This window comes from Syzygium oleosum, unplaced genomic scaffold (genome assembly GCF_021117445.2).
Source record: "Syzygium oleosum isolate NSW1041296 unplaced genomic scaffold, Sole_v2.1 Sole_v2.30, whole genome shotgun sequence".
NCBI classification, from domain to species: Eukaryota; Viridiplantae; Streptophyta; class Magnoliopsida; order Myrtales; family Myrtaceae; genus Syzygium; species Syzygium oleosum.
Window position 1 is genome coordinate 337,376 of NW_026607514.1, and position 20,983 is coordinate 358,358.

General features: G+C 39.4%; 3 protein-coding genes and 1 pseudogene across 3 annotated transcripts; all 4 read left to right on the plus strand.

Moving 5' to 3' along the window:
* The first annotated feature begins 408 nt into the window (after nucleotides 1–408).
* Nucleotides 409–1,017, plus strand: LOC115665119 (major allergen Pru ar 1-like). Its single transcript, XM_030587006.2, has 2 exons — nucleotides 409–592; nucleotides 699–1,017. The coding sequence occupies exons 1-2, from the start codon at nucleotides 409–411 to the stop codon at nucleotides 986–988; spliced, it is 474 nt and encodes a 157-aa protein (XP_030442866.2). The 3' UTR covers nucleotides 989–1,017.
* Nucleotides 1,018–4,380: 3,363 nt separating this feature from the next.
* LOC130135293 (cytosolic sulfotransferase 15-like) lies at nucleotides 4,381–5,618 on the plus strand. Its single transcript, XM_056304065.1, has 2 exons — nucleotides 4,381–5,442; nucleotides 5,473–5,618. The coding sequence occupies exon 1, from the start codon at nucleotides 4,427–4,429 to the stop codon at nucleotides 5,414–5,416; it is 990 nt and encodes a 329-aa protein (XP_056160040.1). The 5' UTR covers nucleotides 4,381–4,426; the 3' UTR covers nucleotides 5,417–5,442; nucleotides 5,473–5,618.
* A 10,701-nt stretch (nucleotides 5,619–16,319) lies between these two features.
* Nucleotides 16,320–17,300, plus strand: LOC130135266 (probable serine/threonine-protein kinase PBL26; annotated as a pseudogene).
* Nucleotides 17,301–19,976: 2,676 nt separating this feature from the next.
* LOC130135254 (major allergen Pru ar 1-like) lies at nucleotides 19,977–20,585 on the plus strand. Its single transcript, XM_056303958.1, has 2 exons — nucleotides 19,977–20,160; nucleotides 20,267–20,585. The coding sequence occupies exons 1-2, from the start codon at nucleotides 19,977–19,979 to the stop codon at nucleotides 20,554–20,556; spliced, it is 474 nt and encodes a 157-aa protein (XP_056159933.1). The 3' UTR covers nucleotides 20,557–20,585.
* The last annotated feature ends 398 nt before the right edge of the window (nucleotides 20,586–20,983 follow it).

Genomic DNA, 20,983 nt, shown 5'->3' on the forward strand with positions numbered 1-20,983 from the left:
TTTTAATTAGAGTTCATTAACTTATCTCGTTATAAAGATTCATAGTTTTGTTCGGTTGCCATTGTACTGCTTGAACAAGGACAGTTATGAACACGAGAAATGCTCTCTTTTGGATCCTAGTGGTCTCTCTTAATCTCTCTCCTAAGGAATGAAACCCCAATCTACTTAGTGAAGTTTCTTTCATGCAAAACATGACAAAAAGCAGAATGTTTGGTGCTTTGCTAGTTTGGCAATCCTAGAATTTATCGGCCAATGGGATACACTTAGGAAAAATCAGGACTCCTCCACTCCAACCTATTAGCATATCTCACTCTCATCTCTTCTATCCCAAGCTCACAGGCCTCCTTCAACTCCGCTCTCTCTAATCATATTGTTCATATTTCTTTAGCCAGTGACCTTAAAGACATCATGGGCGTGTTCACTTTCGCAAATGAATACATTTCCACAATCCCTCCGGCAAAATTGTTCAAGGCCCTGGCTGTGGACTCACATAACCTAATCCCCAAACTTATGCCTCAAGCTATTAAGAGCATTGACATCATCCAAGGCGATGGAGGGACTGGAACCATTAAGCAGATCAACTTCATTGAAGGTAATCATGCCTTTTTTGCTGTATAAATGTGCTTTTTTTCTAGCTTTAACAAATATTAGGGTGTAGACAAGTATCCTATGATACGATATTTTTCTATTGTATATAGGTGGTCACCTTAGCAGCATGAAGAATCGTGTGGATGAGCAGAACCTAGAGACATTAACGTACAAGTATACCATGATTGATCTTAAGGAGAAGTTTAAATCTATTGTTTACGAAGTCAAATTCGAGCCAACACCGGAAGGCGGGAGCCAGAACAAGATGACGAGCACATACTACACAAAGGGAGAGGTTGAGCTTAAAGAAGAGGATGTTAAGGCAAGCAAAGAGCGAGCCTTCAGAATGTACAAGATCGCAGAAGCATACCTCCTCCAAAACCCCGATGCTTATGCTTGAAACTTCACATGCTCTCTCGAGTAATTTAAGAAGCCTTGTCAATAAGTTCTCATGATATATTCTATCTTCTGTTGGAAGTATCCGAGTTCCTTTACTTCTCTATGGCTGTAAACTTCCTTAAATTCGAATGGCAATAAAGATACGCACTTTATAACTTCATTGTGAGCGATTCCTATAATTGCCCTGTGAGAACACAAAGTTTATTTCGTTGAAACAAGTATTATGGGACGTGTTGTGATGACAACTCATTGAACGCTTGCATAAATGTTTACTTGAGCACATCACAAGGCTCTAGAAAAAGCTTCCCATAGATATGTTACCGGCCTTTTAACTCCATCCTAGCATCAAATTTTATGTATTCTCTTGTCCTTTACTTTATAAGTAAATAAATTGAAGATGAAAGATGATAGAGGTGTGAGTTTGGAGGAAGCCCACTTGAGCATACAAGATAGAGATTTACAAAAAAATTCAACATTCCATTTTCAAAAAAGGACAACATTAGAAATTGTGGAACCAGTTGTAAGCCGTTCAACTCATCTTATGCGTATTTGATGCGGGATTTCGATACACTCCAACCCTTCAAGCACTTGCGCACATCTCTAAGGAGTTCATCCTTCGGCAATGGACTTCCAACATAGTTTTGTGGTTCCTAAGGTTGACCTTTTTCGAAACAAGTATGTTAGGCTCTATAAGGTTGGCCTGGTCACGCTTCTCTCGTCTTCACTTTAGTTATCCAAAAAAAATCCATGGACTGTAAGAATATGCATATCTTTAATAACAGCCCAAAACGTTTTGATTTTGAATGATCTATCACTCTAGATATTAAGGCTTCATTAACCAGATATGTGTTAGTGTCAATTTATGAGATATGAGTAAATTAGGACTAAACAAGTATATATAATCACAGCTCTATTCTGACCAAAAATAAAAAAATCACAGCTCTACACTTTAAAAACTTTCATCCATTCCAAATTTAGGGTGGAATAATAACTTCCGTCGACAATATTAGTTGTTTTGACATGCAATTGAAAATTTTGATTTATATGTATTTTATATAAGACAGTATAGGAAAAGTTTTGATAAAATGCAAGTATCTTCTGTCTCGGTTTGAAACAAAACCAAATGATTTTGGTCTGGTTCGGCTTCAATTAGTAAAAATGGTTTTGATTTGGTTTGAGTTTTTATCAAATCATATTTCAACGTTTTGATTTGATTTGATTTGGCCTTCAAACCACGCCTAACTGCAACATCATCACCCTCACTCACAAATCCTCACACGATTGCATGTACAAAATACGCGTTGTGCCTTAGGACCAAACCTCCTTGATAAGCAACCCCATAATTTATGGTTCTTTTTCCCGCCGGACACACGTCGAACGTTAAACATGTACATGATGGAACAAAATTCATATTGATCGACGTTGTGACGATAAAAAAGTTTAATGCTATTTCAAATTAGGGCGACGTATTAAAACCGTACCAATGCTGGAGATATGCGACCAAAACGAACAATTAGATAAGATCACCCAAAATGAAAGTTTACTTCTACGTGCTAACCCACAATCATTAATATTTGTTATAATGCTTAGAAAAAATTATGAAAAGACTTAGCAAAATGAGACAAAAGGAAGAGAGTGAGGGTTAAAAAAATAGAGATAATTGTTCAAAGGTTTAATACCACAGAAAATCCCAAACTGATACACTTGTGACAAATTTACTCTAAACTAAAATCTCAAATTGGTACACCTGTGACAAATTTAGCCTCTATTAGTTTCTATTAAATTTTACTGTCAAATTACTGAGTTGGATGACACGTTGCAATTGACGGGTGTACCAATTTAGGGTTTTACTCCTCTATTTGTCACAGATTTACCAGTTTGTGATTTTTTGTGGTATTAATTCAATTTAACGAAGGGTAAATTTGTCACAAATGTACCGGTTTGAGGTTTTTCGGTGTATTAACCCTTGTTCAAATCAACTGTCCGCTCATTTAACAACAGTTGGTACAATAATGCTGCATTTCCTCCTCAGGCTATCGGATGTCTAAAGGGCATATCGCAAAGCAGAAGAAAGAAGCGAGACACTTCAATCATCTCTCTCTGTTCAACGATGGATGTCACCACTGCGTCGGCGGCGAAGTTGGTGTTTCCATCGTACCTGGGCCGTAAGAATCGCCGGCCCAACCTTATCCTCCTCCGCGTGCAGGAGGAGGACCGGAGCTTGCCGCTCAAGGCCCTCACGGCCAACTATTGCGTTCGCAGGGGCTTCCCATACAAGGCCGTGCGGTTTAACCATAGAGGCGGACAGGTTCCGAAGGCCAAGTCGGCGGAGGATCTTGGCAAGGACATCATCGACGCCCGAGACGATTACCGTGCAAGGGGACCGATCCTTTTGATCGATTTAGAAGAAGGTTGTACTTTTAAACTCGTCACTTTCATCGTGAGGTACCGCCAATCATTTTGATTGATTTAGCAAGAGGCGGTACCCTTTCATGACCACTTCCGATATTTAATGCTATATTTTCTTAATAAGTGTCACGATCCGAGGTTCGTTGAACGACTGAGATCTATTGCATTTCAATCTAACAGTGAAAAATTACGAGAGTCGAACGTCTCCCGAAGTATCAATCCAAGAAAAGTTTAGAATTTTCAAAACTTCGTGTTTTTCTTGTATTATATGTAATTAATGTATTGCTAATCCAGATATTAAATATGATTACTAAGCGGAACAAGAGCTGTTTTGTTTTTTTTTTTTTTCTGGTTGAGACATGAATGAATCGAGTTGCGTATGTCAATATTTGCAGAGAAGTAGGAAACAAACGCCGAAGCATATAGTCATTGATTAAATATGTTAAAATGTTAAATGTGATCCCTGAACTTGAATTAATGAAAGGATAATATTGAACATTTTTGTATAGTTCGAGGACTAAATTAAACATGTACCAAAAGTCCATGAATCATATTAAACAAATTAAAAGTTCATGGATCATATTATACATTGGGTCAAAATTCATGGACCACACTGAATAAATTAAAAATTTATAAATCAAATTATATATTAAATTAAAATTTATGAATTACTCGTGCCATTATCCCTTATATAAAATTATCTATTGTTAATCGACGGAACGGTGCCCTAGTTAATCAGATTTAAGATCGGCTTGGAGTCCACGAGAAGGGAATCAACACGCCAACCATTACATGCTAACTGGCCTGTCCAATCGTCCTACCCTATTCACATTGATTGATATGTGCAGCCTTTCCACTACTTTGTCAGACCTTTAAGGGGCAGAACATTGATCGGAGTTAAATACTGAGCTGTGGAGATGAAAGTTGCGGTGGTGACTTCTCGCTAGCCACAAGAAAGAGATCAGTGCTTAACTTTCATGTGCTTGTTTCGATTCGTACTCAAACACCAAGCCTCAGCGGTACCACCACCATGGCACACCGGCAACTTCCTTCGCAGTCCGCCGTCGTTGGTACTGAAGAGCATGACCCGGAGGCCATCGACGAACTAATTTCTTCGCTTCCCATAAGCAAAGGTCCGGTTCGTCCTGTCCATAGCCTTTACCAAAACTTTTGGTGCCCGATGCCCATGCTTCCCAACGTGATCGCGTTCCAGCGGCACTTCGAAGCCAAAGACAAGGACATTTTCCTGGTCTCTAATCCCAAATCAGGAACCACCTGGCTAAAGGCCCTAGTGTTCTCCGTCGTTAACCGCTCTCACTTCGACATCTCTAACACGCCCTTGCTCACTTCGAACCCCCATGAAGTCGTTCCTTCCGTCGAGCTTAAGCTGTGGCCCGACCTCGACGACCCGGCGGAGCCACGGCTCCTAGCGACGCACATCCCTTACCCATCCTTGCCGGAGAGCGTCAAGCGGTTGGACTGCCGGATCATTTACATCTGCCGGAACCCATTGGACACCGTGGTTTCCTGCTGGCACTTCTTACTCGAGACGGCGCGGTCGCAGGACCAGCCGGAGTGGTCCTTTGAAGAGCATTTCGAGACCTTTTGCCAAGGGCAAATCGTGTTCGGACCCTTTTGGGATCACATCACGAGGTACTGGAAAGAGAGCTTGGAGAGGCCACACAAGGTGTTGTTCCTCAAGTACGAGGACTTGAAGGAAGATATTGGAGGACAGCTGAAGAAGGTGGCCAAGTTTGTGGGGCTTCCCTTCACTCGGGAGGAAGAGGAGGGAGGTGTGATAGAAGAGATAGCCAAATTGTGTAGCTTCAGGACCCTGAAGGATCTGGAGGTCAACAAATCCGGCAAATTACCGGGTGTTCCCGCGGAGAAGGAAAGCTTTTTTAGGAAGGGCGAGGTGGGTGATTGGGTTAACTATCTCACTCCTTCCATGGTGGATCGCCTCAACAGCATCACGCTAGAGAAAATCAGCCCCTTTGGGTTACAGTTTAAAACATGTTGAGTGTTAAATACTCACACTTTCTCTGTGTGTCATTAGAAATAAGCGAAATGTAATAGCCGATCAACAGCGTAACCAATCTGCTGCTGCAGAAGCTCCATCAGCTGTGAGCAATGTCACTTCGGCCTTTACTTCTCCAGCGCCATCAATGGAAGGGCGTCATTTTCTTGTAATTTGTTGTGAAAGCAAAGCTAGTTTTCTGGACTCTGGCATGTTTCTCGTGGACGTCAGATCAATCTAATCGTTTCCACTCTTATCAAACAAAATGTAGACCCCAATTATAAGTTGTGCCCATAAACAGCTGCCTGAGTTTTAACTTAAACCTCGAATCCATCTATCTAAGATCCAAAATATCCGGACCATGGGCACGTAGACATAAAGTCATTTGTTGAATTGGGTTATAGTCTACCGAAAAGATAATTTGACCAAAAGAATTAGGCCTAATTCCCCAAAACAAAACCTCAATTTTACGTCCAATTTCAATTTTGTCCCGATCATATTGCTTAGCAAATCTAATCTCCTAAATACCCCTAAATGGGTGGGTGATCTTCTCCATTAATATGGAAACTAAAAGTCAGCAAAAGTAAGAGAGCATATTGCTTAGCAAATCAAATTGTACCACTCTCCTAAATATTGATAGAGTTCACATCCCTAAATAGGTCTATGATCTTCTCAATCGATATGGAAACAGAAAGTGAGCAAAAGCAAGAGCATATTTCTTAACAAATCGAATCATGCCACTCTACTAAATATTGCTAGAGTCCACGTCTCTAAATAGGTGTATAATATTTTCTATTAATATGGAAACTAAAGTTAGCAAAAGCAAATTTCACCCAAATGTACAACGATTTGCAATAGCTGAAGTATACAGAACAAATAATGAATTGCTGCTTTGGTATTCAATTAGAGTTTCTCATCCTCGCTTATGAAAGCTGCACGAAATGGAATAAGAAGGGGAATAGATCAATTTGACAAGGGGACAATGTCTTTATCTAGTAATTAACAATGTCTTTATTTAGTAATTAACAATCCCCACTCTCAAGCTGCAAAATTTTCAAGCCAATGTAATAGCAAACGATAAATTTAACTCGTATTGAACATACATGGATTTGACTGGAAAAATTCTAAATATTCAAGGATTTGATTAGTAAAATCACAATTTTTTTAGGATTAGATTGAAAGAGTAATACAAGGTCGAGCATTGAATATGCACTTTTCCATTTCCCCTTCCTTTAATGGATTGGACCCCTTAAATATCTATGATTATGGCACCTCAAATGTCCATTTGACATTTCTACTAATCGGCCATTTCTGTGAGGCGTCATGGTTTTTGATAGCTATGCAATAAACTTCATAACCTAGTAGGATGCATGCTTTGTTTTCATATTCACTCGCAATTATAAGTCCATTGCAAGATGTGTACTTGTGCAATCGCCACGACTACATCTGGGAACATTCCTGGACATGGTAAAATAGACAAACAAATTGAACATGCTGTGTATGAGACGATCTGACATATTAACCAAATATATATCTACCAAATATAGGGCTATCAGTTTTGGAAGATTAGGAATCTTATCTTCAGAAGTTAGAAAGTTTACTTTTTTATGTATTTCTTTTCTTGCTAGTGAATCTTCTAGAATATACTCTTGGGTATATAAATACCTAACTAAGCTTAATGGAAATATACAACGATTTTTGTCTCAACATGGTATCAAGAGCCATCTAGGGCTAACGCCCCTTTCAACCCTAGCTTTCTTCTTCTCCTTTTTTTTTAGGGGGGGGGGGGGGGGTTGGTGGAGAAGAGGGAGGAGCAGTCAATATGGCCCTGGAGAATCCCCCGCCACCACCACCATAACTGCCATTATAAACCCATCTTCTACACTTCCTCTGCTCGAATCTGCTCATCACTTTCTTTCTCTACGTCTCACGACATCCAATTACTTGCTATGGAAAGCACAAGTTATCCCATTTCTCAAGGGACAAAACCTCTACGGTTATGTCGATAGAACCAAATCGTGTCCCTCTGATGCAACCCAAGCAGCTCTCTAGCAACAACATGACGCTTCCATCATGAGTCTTCTAATTGCGTCCCTCTCAGAATCAATCTTACCTCTCATTCTTGATAAATCAACCAGTAAAGCCATCTGGGATGCTCTCAATGCCTTTTTTGGCTTAGCCTCCGCTACACGTATGCTCTCTCTTCATCTCAGTCTCCAACATCTACAACAGAAACAGGACAAATCAGTTATTGATTTCCTCTAGCATGCTAAATCCATTGCCAATGAGATGGGTACTGCAGGCAAGCCTCTTGAACCGAAGGATTTCAATGTCCACTTCTTCGGTGGTCTCCGATTTGATCTCCAAGACATGTTCCTACATTTCTTGGCCGTTATGAACCAATTTCGTTTACGGATCTTCAAGGTCTTCTCTTTAGTCACGAGAGTATTAAAGCTTTCAAAAAGTTGCATATCTCTAAGCCTTCCTCTTAGGCTAACTCTACTCAACGAAATGCCACCACCTATCATGGTTTCTCTTTCTTTAGCTGTGGTCCGTCTAGAGATCGTGGGGGTCGCGGTGGTCGCTTTGGCTGTGGTCGTGGTGCCTGTGGTGCTCAACAGGGTCAGTTATGGTGTTCCATCTGTCAACGTACAAATCACACTGCTGCTACATGCTGCTATCGCCCTTCAGGTATGCCTTATTACCCGCCCCCTACGCATACCCCTTCGTACCCTGCACATACCCCTCCGTATACTTCATCTTATCAACCCTCTTATTCTCCCAATGCCAACCTGAGCCATGCCCTTCCCCCTCTTTTACCTACACCTGCCAACACTGTACCTTGGTATCCTGACACTAGTGCCTCCTATTATGTCACACCTGATATACAATCCCTCTCTTATTACGAAACTTATAATGGATCGGATCAACTACACTTGGGCAATGGTAAGGGTCTCAAAATCACTAATATTGCTACTTCTTCTATTCTCTCCTCTATTTCAAATCTTTCTTTACGTTTAAATGATGTTCTTCATGTCCCTGATATTTCTAAGCGTTTACTTTCGGTTCAAAAATTTTCGTCTGACAATAATGTCTTCTTTGAATTCTATCCTACCCACTTTCTTGTGAAGGATCTAGTGACCAAGGTGGTTCTTCTTTCTGACCCGAGTAGCGGTGGTCTTTACACCATACCGCAACAACCTTCAATTCCTACTGCTAGTATTGCGGAACAAACTTCTATGGATGGCTGGCATCAACGTCTTGGCCATCCCCATGAGCATCTCTTATGGTTTATGATCAAAGAGAATAATTTGCCGTGTCATGTCAACACGGTTGAGTCAGTTATGTACAGCTTGTCAATCGGGCAAGGCTAGTCGTCAGTCCTTAGGATTGTCTCAAACTCGTAGTTTATTTCCGTTGGATTTAAGTTATAGTGATGTTTGGGGTCCTTCTCATTTTGTTGCAACTTATGGTCATCGCTATTTCGTTATTTTTGTTGATGATTGCACCAAATTTACTTGGTTTTATCCTCTTAAAGCAAAGTCAGATATTTATTCTGTTTTTCGTACGTTCCAAGCTCTTGTTGAACGTCAATTTTCATGAAAAATAAAAGTCGTTCAAACGGACTGGGGTGGGGAATTTTGTGCCCTCCCCTCCTTTTTCTCAAAAATTGGTATTGCTCATCGTATCTCCGTTCCTCATACTCATGAACAGCAAGGGGCGGTTGAGCGTCGTCATAGGCATATAGTTGAAACCGGTTTAATATTATTAGCTCATGGCTCTGTCCCTCACCAATACTGGCGCTATGCATTTGAAACGGCAGTCTACCTCATCAATCGGATGCCGTCCAAGGTCACTAATCGCATCTCCCCCTTTCAAATGATTTACAATCACCCTCTGAATTATTCCTTATTAAAAATCTTTGGGTGTTGCTGTTTCCCATATCTACGACCTTATAACCCCCATAAGATGGATTTTCGCTCTGTTCCTTATATTTACTTGAGATACAATTCCTCTCGTACAGGGTATCGCTGCCAAGACCCTGTCACTAATCATTTATACACTGTTCGACATGTTCGTTTTGATGAAACTTGTTTTCCTTTTGCAACCCCTTCCATTCTCGGTCCATCACCTAATTCATCACTTCTTACACCTATCCTGGTACTGTGAGCTTCGGTCCCTATTGGCGTTCCTCCGCCTACCAATATAGTGAGATCACAAAATCCTACACCGACTCCCGCAGTGTCATCTAATACCGATTCATTCATCTCCCCTGCCCTAAGAACCAGGCCCCTCCATGAACTTTATCATTCCCCCTCCTCATCATCCTCTCCATCGCCGCCGCTGCCGCCCCCACCTAGGCCAACATGTACCCACACCATTCAATTTCACTCTCGTCCTCCTCAAATTAATACTGCCACCACCCTTCTCACCGAACCAACCTCATTCACCTAAGCCAACAAAATCCCTAAGTGGCGTGCAGCTATGATCGATGAATTTAATGCATTGTTAAAAAATGGCACATGTTCTTTGGTCCCTCGCACTTCCTCTATGAACTTCGTTGGGTGTAAGTGGATTTACAGAGTTAAGCGCAAAGCGGATGATAATCTTGAGTGCTATAAAGCTCGCTTGGTCGCTAAGGATTTTCATCAACAACATGGCTTGGATTATACGGAAACCTTCAGTCCAGTTGTGAAAATTACCACTGTTCGCTCAATATTATCTCTAACTGTCTCTCAAGGGTGGCAAGTGCGACAACTAGATGTGCACAATGCTTTCTTACATAGAATTCTTTCTAAAGAGGTGTACATGGAACAATCCCCTGGGTTTCAAGACCCAACTCGTTGTGATTATGTTTGCAAGTTGCATTGTTCTCTATTTGGTCTCAAGCAGGCTCCGAAAGCCTAGTTTCAACAACTCTCACAGTTTTTGCTTCATCTGGGATTCTCAGCATCACAAACAGATCCCTCATTATTTATCTATTGAAGAGGCACTGGTGTCATTTATTTATTTTTTTATCTATGTTAATGATATTCTAGTTACAGGTAATGCATCTTTTACTATCAGTGCAATCTTAGAGAAATTATCTGTAGAGTTCTCCATTAAGGATCTTGGCCAGCTCCACTTCTTCATTGGGATAGAGATTGTCCCTCACTCTAACGGGCTGCTTCTCTCTCAAGGACGTTATATTAATGATCTTCTTCACAGGGCTAGGATGTATGAGTGCAAGCCTGTCCAAACTCCTATGGCCACGACTACAAAACCATATGAGAAAGGGGGTACTCTAATGTCCGATCCTACTCTGTATCGGTCTATATAGTTGGTGCCCTGCAATATGTGACAATGACAAGACCAGATCTCTTCTTTGCCGTTAATAAAGCTTGTCAATTCATGCATGAACCTACTGAAGACCACTGGCAAATGGTGAAACGCATATTGCACTATCTCAAATATACAAGGTCGTTAGGTTTGCTTCTTTCGCGATCCAATGATAATCGCTTGGAAGCTTTTTCCGATGCAAATTGGGCTGGTAGTTTTGACGACAAGAAGTCAACTGGAGGTTATGCTATTTTTCTTGGTCCTAATTTGATCTCTTGGAGTTCTAGAAAACAACGAACCATATCGCGCTCTTCCACAGAGTCTGAGTATAAAGTTCTTGGCAATGCTGCAGCTAAACTCATTTGGCTTGAGTCACTCTTTCAAGAGTTTGGGTTCCCTCTTCAAGGTCCTCCCATCCTTTGGTACGATAATATTGGTGCCACTTATCTGTCTGCAAATCCGGTTTTCCATGCTTGTACCAAACATGTTGAAATTGACTTCCACTTTGTTCATGATCATGTCGCCAAACGACAACTCAGTGTGCAGTTTATATCCACAACTGACCAACTAGCTGATGCTCTCACCAAAGCTCTTCCTAAAGCACGTTTTGCATTTTTACGAGACAAGTTGAAGATTCGCAATCTCGACTCTTCCACTTGAGGGGGTGTATCAACCAAATATATATCTACCAAATATAGGGCTATCAGTTTTGGAAGATTTGGAATCTTATCTTTAGAAGTTAGAAAGTTTTCTATTTTATGTATTTCATTTCTTGCTAGTAAATCTTCTAAAATGTACTCTTGGGTAAATAAATACCCAACTAAGCTTAATGGAAATATAGAACGATTTCTGTCTCAACATGACATGAGCCATACATGCTTTCATAGAAAAATTCTTCATGTTGTAGTCGCAATTGATAGTGTCTAAAGTGTTAATGTGTTTAGCTATATGTTACCTCCCCGCGGGAAAACAATTGTTAATTGAAAACGTTCCTGTTTTCATCCTAGATCAAAGTCCAGCTTGCGCAGGATGAAGAGTTTCAAATTATCTAAATATTGAAGCCTCGCATACAGTTAATAGCTCAAGTGTCAGAACAACTAGTAGTGGTCGTACAAAATTTTACACGTAAATATACATGAGCCTCGAGGAGTTAATTTAGAAATCGAGCAATGGTCTTGTGAATCAAATGCACAACATAGGGATCGGTACAGCGTATACCCCTTTGATTTTAATTCTTCTAAGGGTTAATACCACGAAAAATCCCAAACTGGTACATCTGTGATAATTTTACCCAAAACTAATGTTATGTTCACAAAAAATCCCAAATTGGTACATTTGTAACAATTTTATCCCAAACTAATATTTTGACCGCTAAAAACCCCAAACTGGTATATTTGTAACAGATTTACCCTCCGTTAGTTTCCGTTAAATTGAATTAATACAAAAAAAATCACAAACCAGTATACCTATAACAAACAAAGGGTAAAATATAAAACTAGCACATCAGTTAACTGTCGCGTGTCATTTAACAAAGTAATTTGACAGTAAAATTTAATAGAAACAAACTAAGAATAAAATTATCACAGATGTACTAATTTATGATTTTTTATCATCAAAATATTAATTTTAAGTATAATTATTATATGTGAATTAATTTGAGGTCTTTTGTGATGTTAACCCTCGTTCTAAATACTATGACTAAAGAAGTAAGCTCTTTGGAACCTGCCCGAGAAAATGTCGGGCTACTCCATTACTCTCTTTTTTTATTTTTTTGGTCTCGAAGCTACTGCTCTGACAGTTGCTTTATTCCCCCATCTTAAATGGACACGTCGCATGGTTGGTTGGTTTACCCTGCCTCCTTCTTTAGGATCAAGATTCCATTTTTATCTTCCTCTTCCCAACTGTTGTTTCGACCCTTCTTAACCTTCTTCCACTTGCATCGTCATGTTGTCGGAAGACAAATCTGAAGCATCTATATAAACAGCACTTGGGGCTGAAGGACTGCTCTCCACAATCATCTGTCTTCTTGTCAAATTGATCAAACAACACATATATTCCCATGTGTCTCTCTCGCAACACATTGTTCCCTTGTCAAATTGATCTATTCCCTTTGTTATTCCATTTCATGCAGCTTTTGTGCCTTGATCATCTATACAAATCTACTCCCCTTGTTATTCCATTTTGTGCAGCTTTCGTGCCTTGACCCTGCCTATCAATACAAATCTTTTCAAGAGGAATTAACAATCTAGCTGAGAATTTTTTTTGAGCCAAATCTAAATAGAAATTACCTTGCCAATCATGTTACATTTTTTTACGAAATTACGGGAAGACAAAAAATATAAAATATCATACCATAATGTTTACATTGATTATCCTCATAGATCACCCATCAACTGACCACTGGGACAAGAGCAAAAGAGACAACCCAAGGGCTTTCAAGTAGGAAGATGATAGGGTGGCATGACGTGTACGAGGTGGTAAGCTCCATCTTCCCACTGTCCGTGGCACTCCTCCTCGGCTATGTCTCCGTCAAATGGGGTCGCCTCTTCACCTGCGAGCAGTGCGAGGCATAAAGCGGTTCGTCGCTCTCTTCATCCTCCCCATCTTCGGCTTCGACTTCACCGCCCACCTGGACCCGTATGCATTAAACCTGTATTATTCAAAGCTTCATGATTAGTGAAAGAATCATAGTAAAGACTGATTTGTTAAATTATTCAAAACTGTCCTAGAATGAACATTATGTTTTTATTTTATTTTATTCTTTTGTCTTAAGGTAATTTTGTAAAACAAATGTAATATGATGACAAGGTAATTTCTCATGTAGATTGTTCAATTCCTCTTGCAAAGATTTGTATTGATGAGCATGATCAAGGCACAAAAGTTGCACGAAAGCTACACGAAATGGAATAATAGGGAGAATATATCAATTTGACAAGGGGACAATGTCTTTACTTAGTAATTAATAATCCCAACTCTCAAGCTGCAAAATTTTCAAGTCAATGTCATAGCCGATCAACAGTGGAAGGGAAACATCTGTGCTTTGTCTACGAGGACTAGCAATTTCTGGCATCATCTTGTGCTTGGCATCATGGGACATGCACAAAACAATGGATGTGGAATCTTAGGTTTAGGAAGATGTGTGGGGTGAGAAGCGTGTTGTTTTATCATTATATTAAATTGCATGAAAGAAATTTTATGTATAACTTGTATAAAGTTTTTTGTCTAAATACATCTGCATTTTAAAAATGTAGTTTGTGTATGGTGCATGTGGATGCAGGGATATTCATAGCAATGCAAGAGAAGCTTATATCATGTGGAATTAGACGAGCAATTTTTGGCATGGTGTCAAGGGTCGTAATTGGGCCCGCAACTATGGCCCTATGTTCTCTTGCCGTGGTCTTGCATGGCCCTGCCTTAGGCTTTACCATCATTTATGTTGACTTTAGTATATTTTGTTTATTCACTAATAATAAACAACTATCTTAATTTCATCAAAAGATGTTTTAATCTCATAATATATTTCTTGTTTAATTTTTCAATTACTACTTCTTTCATACAGGTGGCAATTCCACGGGCAATTGCTTCCTTTGTGTTTGCAAACGAATATGGATTGCATGTGAAAGTTCTCCGCATTGCGTGAGTACTACATCTCAAATTTTCTGATTAACCACGTTGTTATACAGTTACATTTTTCTTATTTAAAAGACTATGTGCACCATACTATTGTTGGGTTTCATTGCTTAGGGTCAACACGATTGAGGGAACAAGTCATGGATAGTGCAAGTCTAGGAAATTTGTCCAAAAAGTCCAAAATATATTGCATTTTTGTCAATTTATCATGAATCTTTTAATTGTGTTAATAGAGTCACAACCCTTTCGCGTTTTGCCAATTGAGTCTATCCGATCAATTTTGGCCGAAAATCCCTGACGTGAACGTCAGCCATCCTACGTGGTATAGCCGGCCGGCGTTGACGTAAATAATTTTTAATTATATTTTAATTTTTTTAATTTTTTTTCTTTTCTTTTTCTTCTTTTCTTTTTTCTTCTCTTTGTCCTTTTCTTTTCTTTGTTTTTCTTAAACCTCTCGCCAACGAGGGCGTCGCGGCCCTCAATCTTGTCCCCTCCTCACCTTTTCTATTTTCCCCTCTTTGGTCGAAATATCTATTTTTAAAAAAAAATAGATAACGTAAATAAAGTAAATTAGAGAATTTCCAACAAATTCAAAGACAAAACAAATATATAATATCTATACATATATTGAAAACTATACGTCTGAGACATTCAACGATTCAAAAGTCAAAACTAAGGTCAATACAGTACTTTTATAAATTTTTTACCCAAATAATTATTCAATTGTGGTGGAATTTGAAATTGGCACGAGGACCTAAATAGGGTGTCGTGATGCTAAGCACTCCAATATTGTTGTGCAAGTTGAGAACTGTGGGCTCAGGAGATTAACTGTTAGCGGTGGATCAAGAGATACTATATATTGTCAGATTAGGCTGTACTGTTGTTAGCCGCCAGATCACTCACATGGCAACCTTATCGTTTGTGATCTCACATCACTATAGAAGTGTCCCAAACATGACCTAATGATGTTAATCCAATGTCTCCAAAAACTCGAAGCAGAGATGATGACTAGACTGGTCACCTCAGTTGATATGGCTCGTAAGTGTAGAGATAAATGATTTTCGGCAAGCTTTTTTTTTTTTTTAACCATCTAATTAAGGTTGTATTGGCTCGATCAATTTTTGTTAGAAAGTCTGACTGAAAAGCAGAAACACTAAAACCATAGTGAGACTTCAAGTATAGGAGACTCCTTAAAGTCATGATGCATTGATTTACATTAACTAAACTTTGCTTATAAAGTGAAGACCATGCAACAGTGTCTTTGAGGTACTGTTTGAAAATAAAACTTTCCTCATTTTCCTTGTTATTTTAGGCCTGTTTGGTAACTGGCCAAACAGTGCCTGATTATATTCTTTTGTTCCCGAGAACAAAAAAAACAGAAATTCATTTGATAAATTTGTTATTTCCGAACACAAATTTATTCCCAGAATCAGTTTTGGAACAGAATAAAAAATAATTAAAAAAATTGATTCTTGATTCTAGAAACAAGAATCGAAATGGAAAAGAAAATTTTCTTCTTCTTCTTCTTCTTCCCTAGCCTGTGGCGGCGAAGTGGACCTCCATGGCTTGGGCGAGGGCGGCCCTCGCCCAAGCCGCGAACCGTCCTCGCCGGATCTAGCAAGGGCTGGACCCTCGCGACTTAGGCGAGGGTCACCCTCGCCGGGCCCTCGCCCTCGCCGACCCTAGCCTATGGCCAGGTCGCCATGCCAACAACCTGGCCATGGGCCAAAGAAGGAGAAGGAAAAAAAAAAGGAAAAATAAAGAAAGAAATATTAAAATATTTAAAATATTATTAATAAAAAGAACTTTTGTGCAATTACCAAACGCATTTATGTTTTTTTTTTGTTCCAGAAATAGAAATTTTGGGCAGTTACCAAACGTCTTGAAATGCTTATAAATTGTTTCCGGGAACGGAAAAAAAAATCATTTTGAAATAGAAATTGTTTCCGGGAACATAATGGTTATCAAACGCACTCTTAGTTCTTTGGAATCAACAAGCCAAAACCCAGAGGTGAAGCCAAATCAAGGAGGAGGAAGTCGAGCATGGAATATCACGACCCAGAATTTCACTTTCCGCGAGTTGGCCTCAGCCACAAAGAATAACCAACAGGAGTGCTAGTTGGGCAAAGGCGGATTTGGTCGAGTGTACAAAGGAACCCTCCAGGGGACTGGGCAGGTGACAGAGAGTCTTCGACTTGCTCTCCCTCTTCTTCATCTTGGAAAAATGTGAGGTTTATGTAACCGTGCTTTCCTTGATCGTTAGGTGGTTGCCGTCAAGCAACTCGACAGGCATGGACTACAAGGAATCAAGGAGCTCCTCGTTGAAGTCCTCATATGTTGAGTCTCTTGCACCACGAAAATCTTGTCAATCTCATGGGGCATTGTGCTGATGGAGATCAAAGACTTATCGTGTTTGAATACATGCCCGGAGGTTCTCAAGAAGATCAATTGTTCGGTACCTCTACTACTCTAAATTTGATTTGGAGTATTTTCTCGCCAAATGAGCGTGCTGATAACGTAAATCAGGTGACCTCTCACCTAGCTTCTATGCTACAAATCATTACCAGCTTGCGTGGTTGTTTATACAGTACACATTGGACCGCGGCAGAAACCTCTGGATTGGCTTACCAGAATAAAAATAGGATTTGGTGCTGCACAGGGTCTCTAGTATTTGCATGATATGGCCATTCCACCTATTATATACCGCGATTTGAAGTACTCGAATTTCTTGCTGGACGTGTATTTCAATCCGAAATTATCGGACTTTGGACTGGCCAAGCTCAGGTCTGCGGGAGACAAGATGCACGTCTCATCCGGGGTTATGGGTACTCGTGGCTATTGTGCTCCGGAATATGCAAGAACCGGCAAACTTACACTGAAGTCCGACGTGTTTAGCTTCAGAGTCGTCCAGAACTCATACCAGACAGAGAGCAAATGACACGACAAATCCACTGATGAGCAAAATCTAGTTGCTTGGGTAATTTTACAGTCCAATGATAGTCAATGCTATCTATGTTCCAGTCATCATTCTCGCTAACTTGCAAAGGGATGGCATTTGCGTACAGGCTCAGCCTATTGAGATCATTTCCAGACATGGCTATTGGCTGATCCGTTACTCAAGCTGTTGCAATAGCAGCCATGTGTCTGCAAGAAGAAACCTCCGTCTGCCACTAATGCGACGTTGTTCCTACTCTAAGCTTCCATTTAGTGGCTCCACCTGAGACCGTGGCTGTTCCTCCTCCAGAGGCCAACAAACATTGCTATATCGAGCGAGGGCGGCCCTCGCTCACCTGTGATTGGTCTCCAACCATCGCTTGAGAGATAATTTTTCTTTTGTTTTACAAGTGAAAAAGGTGAGAAGAAGCGACCGATTTTAAAGACTCCTCTAAAAGTTACATAGGGGTCTCCCGTCCACTAAAAAAATGTTCAATACTTTTGCGCACTACTTGAAGATCCGAGATTGGTGAGCTCGTGAATGTAGTCTTGCCACAGTCAAGAAATCTCTCAACATGAAATATTACGCAATTAGGCAACACAACACGAGCAGTTAATAGTGCACTACCTGCAATCGAAGATCTGAATTGGCGAGCCCGTTATTGTAGCATCGCCTTAATCAAGAAATCTTCCCACACGAAATATGACGCAATTAGATAACACAACACGAATTGTTCAGTGAATTGCTCATGCCACGAATCGAAGTTGTGACATCGTGGAAGATAAGTCTCTTTTTTTTGTGCTTATACATAGCATACTTACACCTTCTTTTTTCATATATACAAAGAAAGCTTATGCTGTACACTGTGAATCAGTAGGAAATACAAAGCGAAGTGAATTGATGTCAATGGCTTTTCTCATGGTTTTGAATCTAAGGGACATGATTTTTATCATTATCAGCAACAATCTATGCCTTAACAATTCCATTGATGATGAAAATATTTTGTATTTGTTTAATTTTGTCAGCGATGTAAGCGATCTTTTTTAAAAAAATATTTTTCAAATCGTTTATTTTTCACAAAACAAATGCACCATTAATAAACTCTTATCTTCCCTTAATTCAATACAAAAAGATTAGTCAGTCACTCGCATTTTTTGTGTGGATATATAGTTGGGTTAATACTTCCAAAAAACCCAAACTGGTACATCTATCACAAATTTACCCCAAACTAATTTTTTGACCATCAAAACCCTAAACTGGTACACTTGAGATAAGTTTACCCTCGGTTAGTTTCCGTTAAATTTTACCGTCAAATTGCTAAGTTTGATGACACGTAGCAGTTGACGAATGTGCCAGTTTAAGGTTTTACCCCTTTGTTTGTCACTGATTTACCAGTTTGTGGTTTTTCATAGTGTTAATCCAATTTAACGAATAGTAAATTTGCCACAAGTGTACCCATTTGGGCTTTTTTGTGGTAAAAAAATTAGTTTAAGATAAAAATTTACAGGTGCACCAGTTTGGAGTTTTTTGTGATCAAAAAATTAGTTAGGGTAAATTTGTTATAGATGTACCAATTTGGGATTTTTTGTGATATTAACCCTATATAGTTAAATGATAGAATTACTTCTTTTTCCGCACTTTATCTCATGGAATTAGATCAAATAATCTGTGCTTCAAAACCTGGATCCCAAATTCGTGGATGGGAGCTCAACTTCTTTTTTTCTTTACTATATTCAAAAGGTTATGACTTAAAAGAAGGGACTAGAATTTTCGAGTTATGTGAATATATGACAATTTGATTCGAACATCTTGATATATTTTAAAGAAAAAATCAAGTTAGCTTAACTTCAACAGTTATGGGGAATTGAATAAGTCATTCAACAGTTTGTTTCTCTAACTTTCCTTTCCTTCTAAAATGCCGAGGAATTGAGCAAGTCACTATGAAACACGGAAGCTAAACTTGGCATGGCTAGGGGAATAAGTTCATTCCATGTAACAATTCGACTTGATTGTATTCATTAAAACTGGGGAATTGATTCCCACTAAGTGATTGGCTGTGAAGGAGTCGCCTGCCTTTCACAAATATACGAGTTCGATTCACGTCACAAATTCCTTACTGTTAGCATTTTGATAGGACTTTGATGACGAGGTCATCAACAACGAACTTTCAGGATTGCGGGTAGTGTGGAGCAATTATAACTCAAACCAAACATTGTGTAACGGCCGTGCCTATATATATAGGTAAGAAAATGCGTGGTCTGTTGAGAATTTTAATTAGAGTTCATTAACTTGTCTCGTTATAAAGATTCATAGTTTTGTTCGGTTGCCATTGTACTGCTTGAACAAGGACAGTTATGAACACGAGAAATGCTCTCTTTTGGATCCTAGTGGTCTCTCTTAATCTCTCTCCTAAGGAATGAAACCCCAATATTCTACTTAGTGAAGTTTCTTTCATGCAAAACATGACAAAAAGCAGAATGTTTGGTGCTTTGCTAGTTTGGCAATCCTAGAATTTATCGGCCAATGGGATACACTTAGGAAAAATCAGGACTCCTCCACTCCAACCTATTAGTATATCTCACTCTCATCTCTTCTATCCCAAGCTCATGGACCTCCTTCAACTCCGCTCTCTCTAATCATATTGTTCATATTTCTTTAGCTGGCGACCTTAAAGACATTATGGGCGTGTTCACTTTCACAAATGAATACATTTCCACAATCCCTCCGGCAAAATTGTTCAAGGCCCTGGTTGTGGACTCACATAACCTAATCCCCAAACTTATGCCTCAAGCTATTAAGAGCATTGACATCATCCAAGGCGATGGAGGGGCTGGAACCATTAAGCAGATCAACTTCATTGAAGGTAATCATGCTTTTTTTGCTGTATAAATGTGCTTCTTTTCTAGCTTTAACAAATATTAGGGCGTAGACAAGTATCCTATGATACGATCTTTTTCTATTGTATACAGGTGGTCAGCTCAGCAGCATGAAGAATCGTGTGGATGAGCTGAACCTAGAGACATTAATGTACAAGTATACCATGATTGATCTTAAGGAGAAGTTTGAATCTATTGTTTACGAAGTCAAATTCAAGCCAACACCAAAAGGCGGGAGCAAGAACAAGAAGACGAGCACGTACTACACGAAGGGAGACATTGAGCTTAAAGAAGAGGATGTTAAGGCAGGCAAAGAGCGAGCCTTCAGAATTTACAAGGTCGCAGAAGCATACCTCCTCCAAAACCCCGATGCTTATGCTTGAAACTTCACATGCTCTCTCAAGTAATTTAAGAAGCCTTGTCAGTAAGTTCTCATGATATATTCTATCTTCTGTTGGAAGTATCCGAGTTCCTTTACTTCTTTATGGCTTTAAACTTCCTTAAATTTGAATGGCAATAAAGATACACACTTTATAACTTCATTGTGAGCGATTCCTATAATTGCCCTATGAGAACACAAAGTTTATTATGTTGAAACAAGTACTATGGGAAGTGTTGTGATGACAACTCATTAAACGCTTGCATAAATGTTTACATGAGCACATCACAAGGCTCTAGAAAAATGCTTCCCATAGATATGTTACCAGCCTTTTAACTCCATCCCAGCATCAAATTTTATGTATTCTTTTGTCCTTTACTTTATAATTAAATAAATTGAAGATGAAAGATGATAGAGATGTGAGTTTGGCG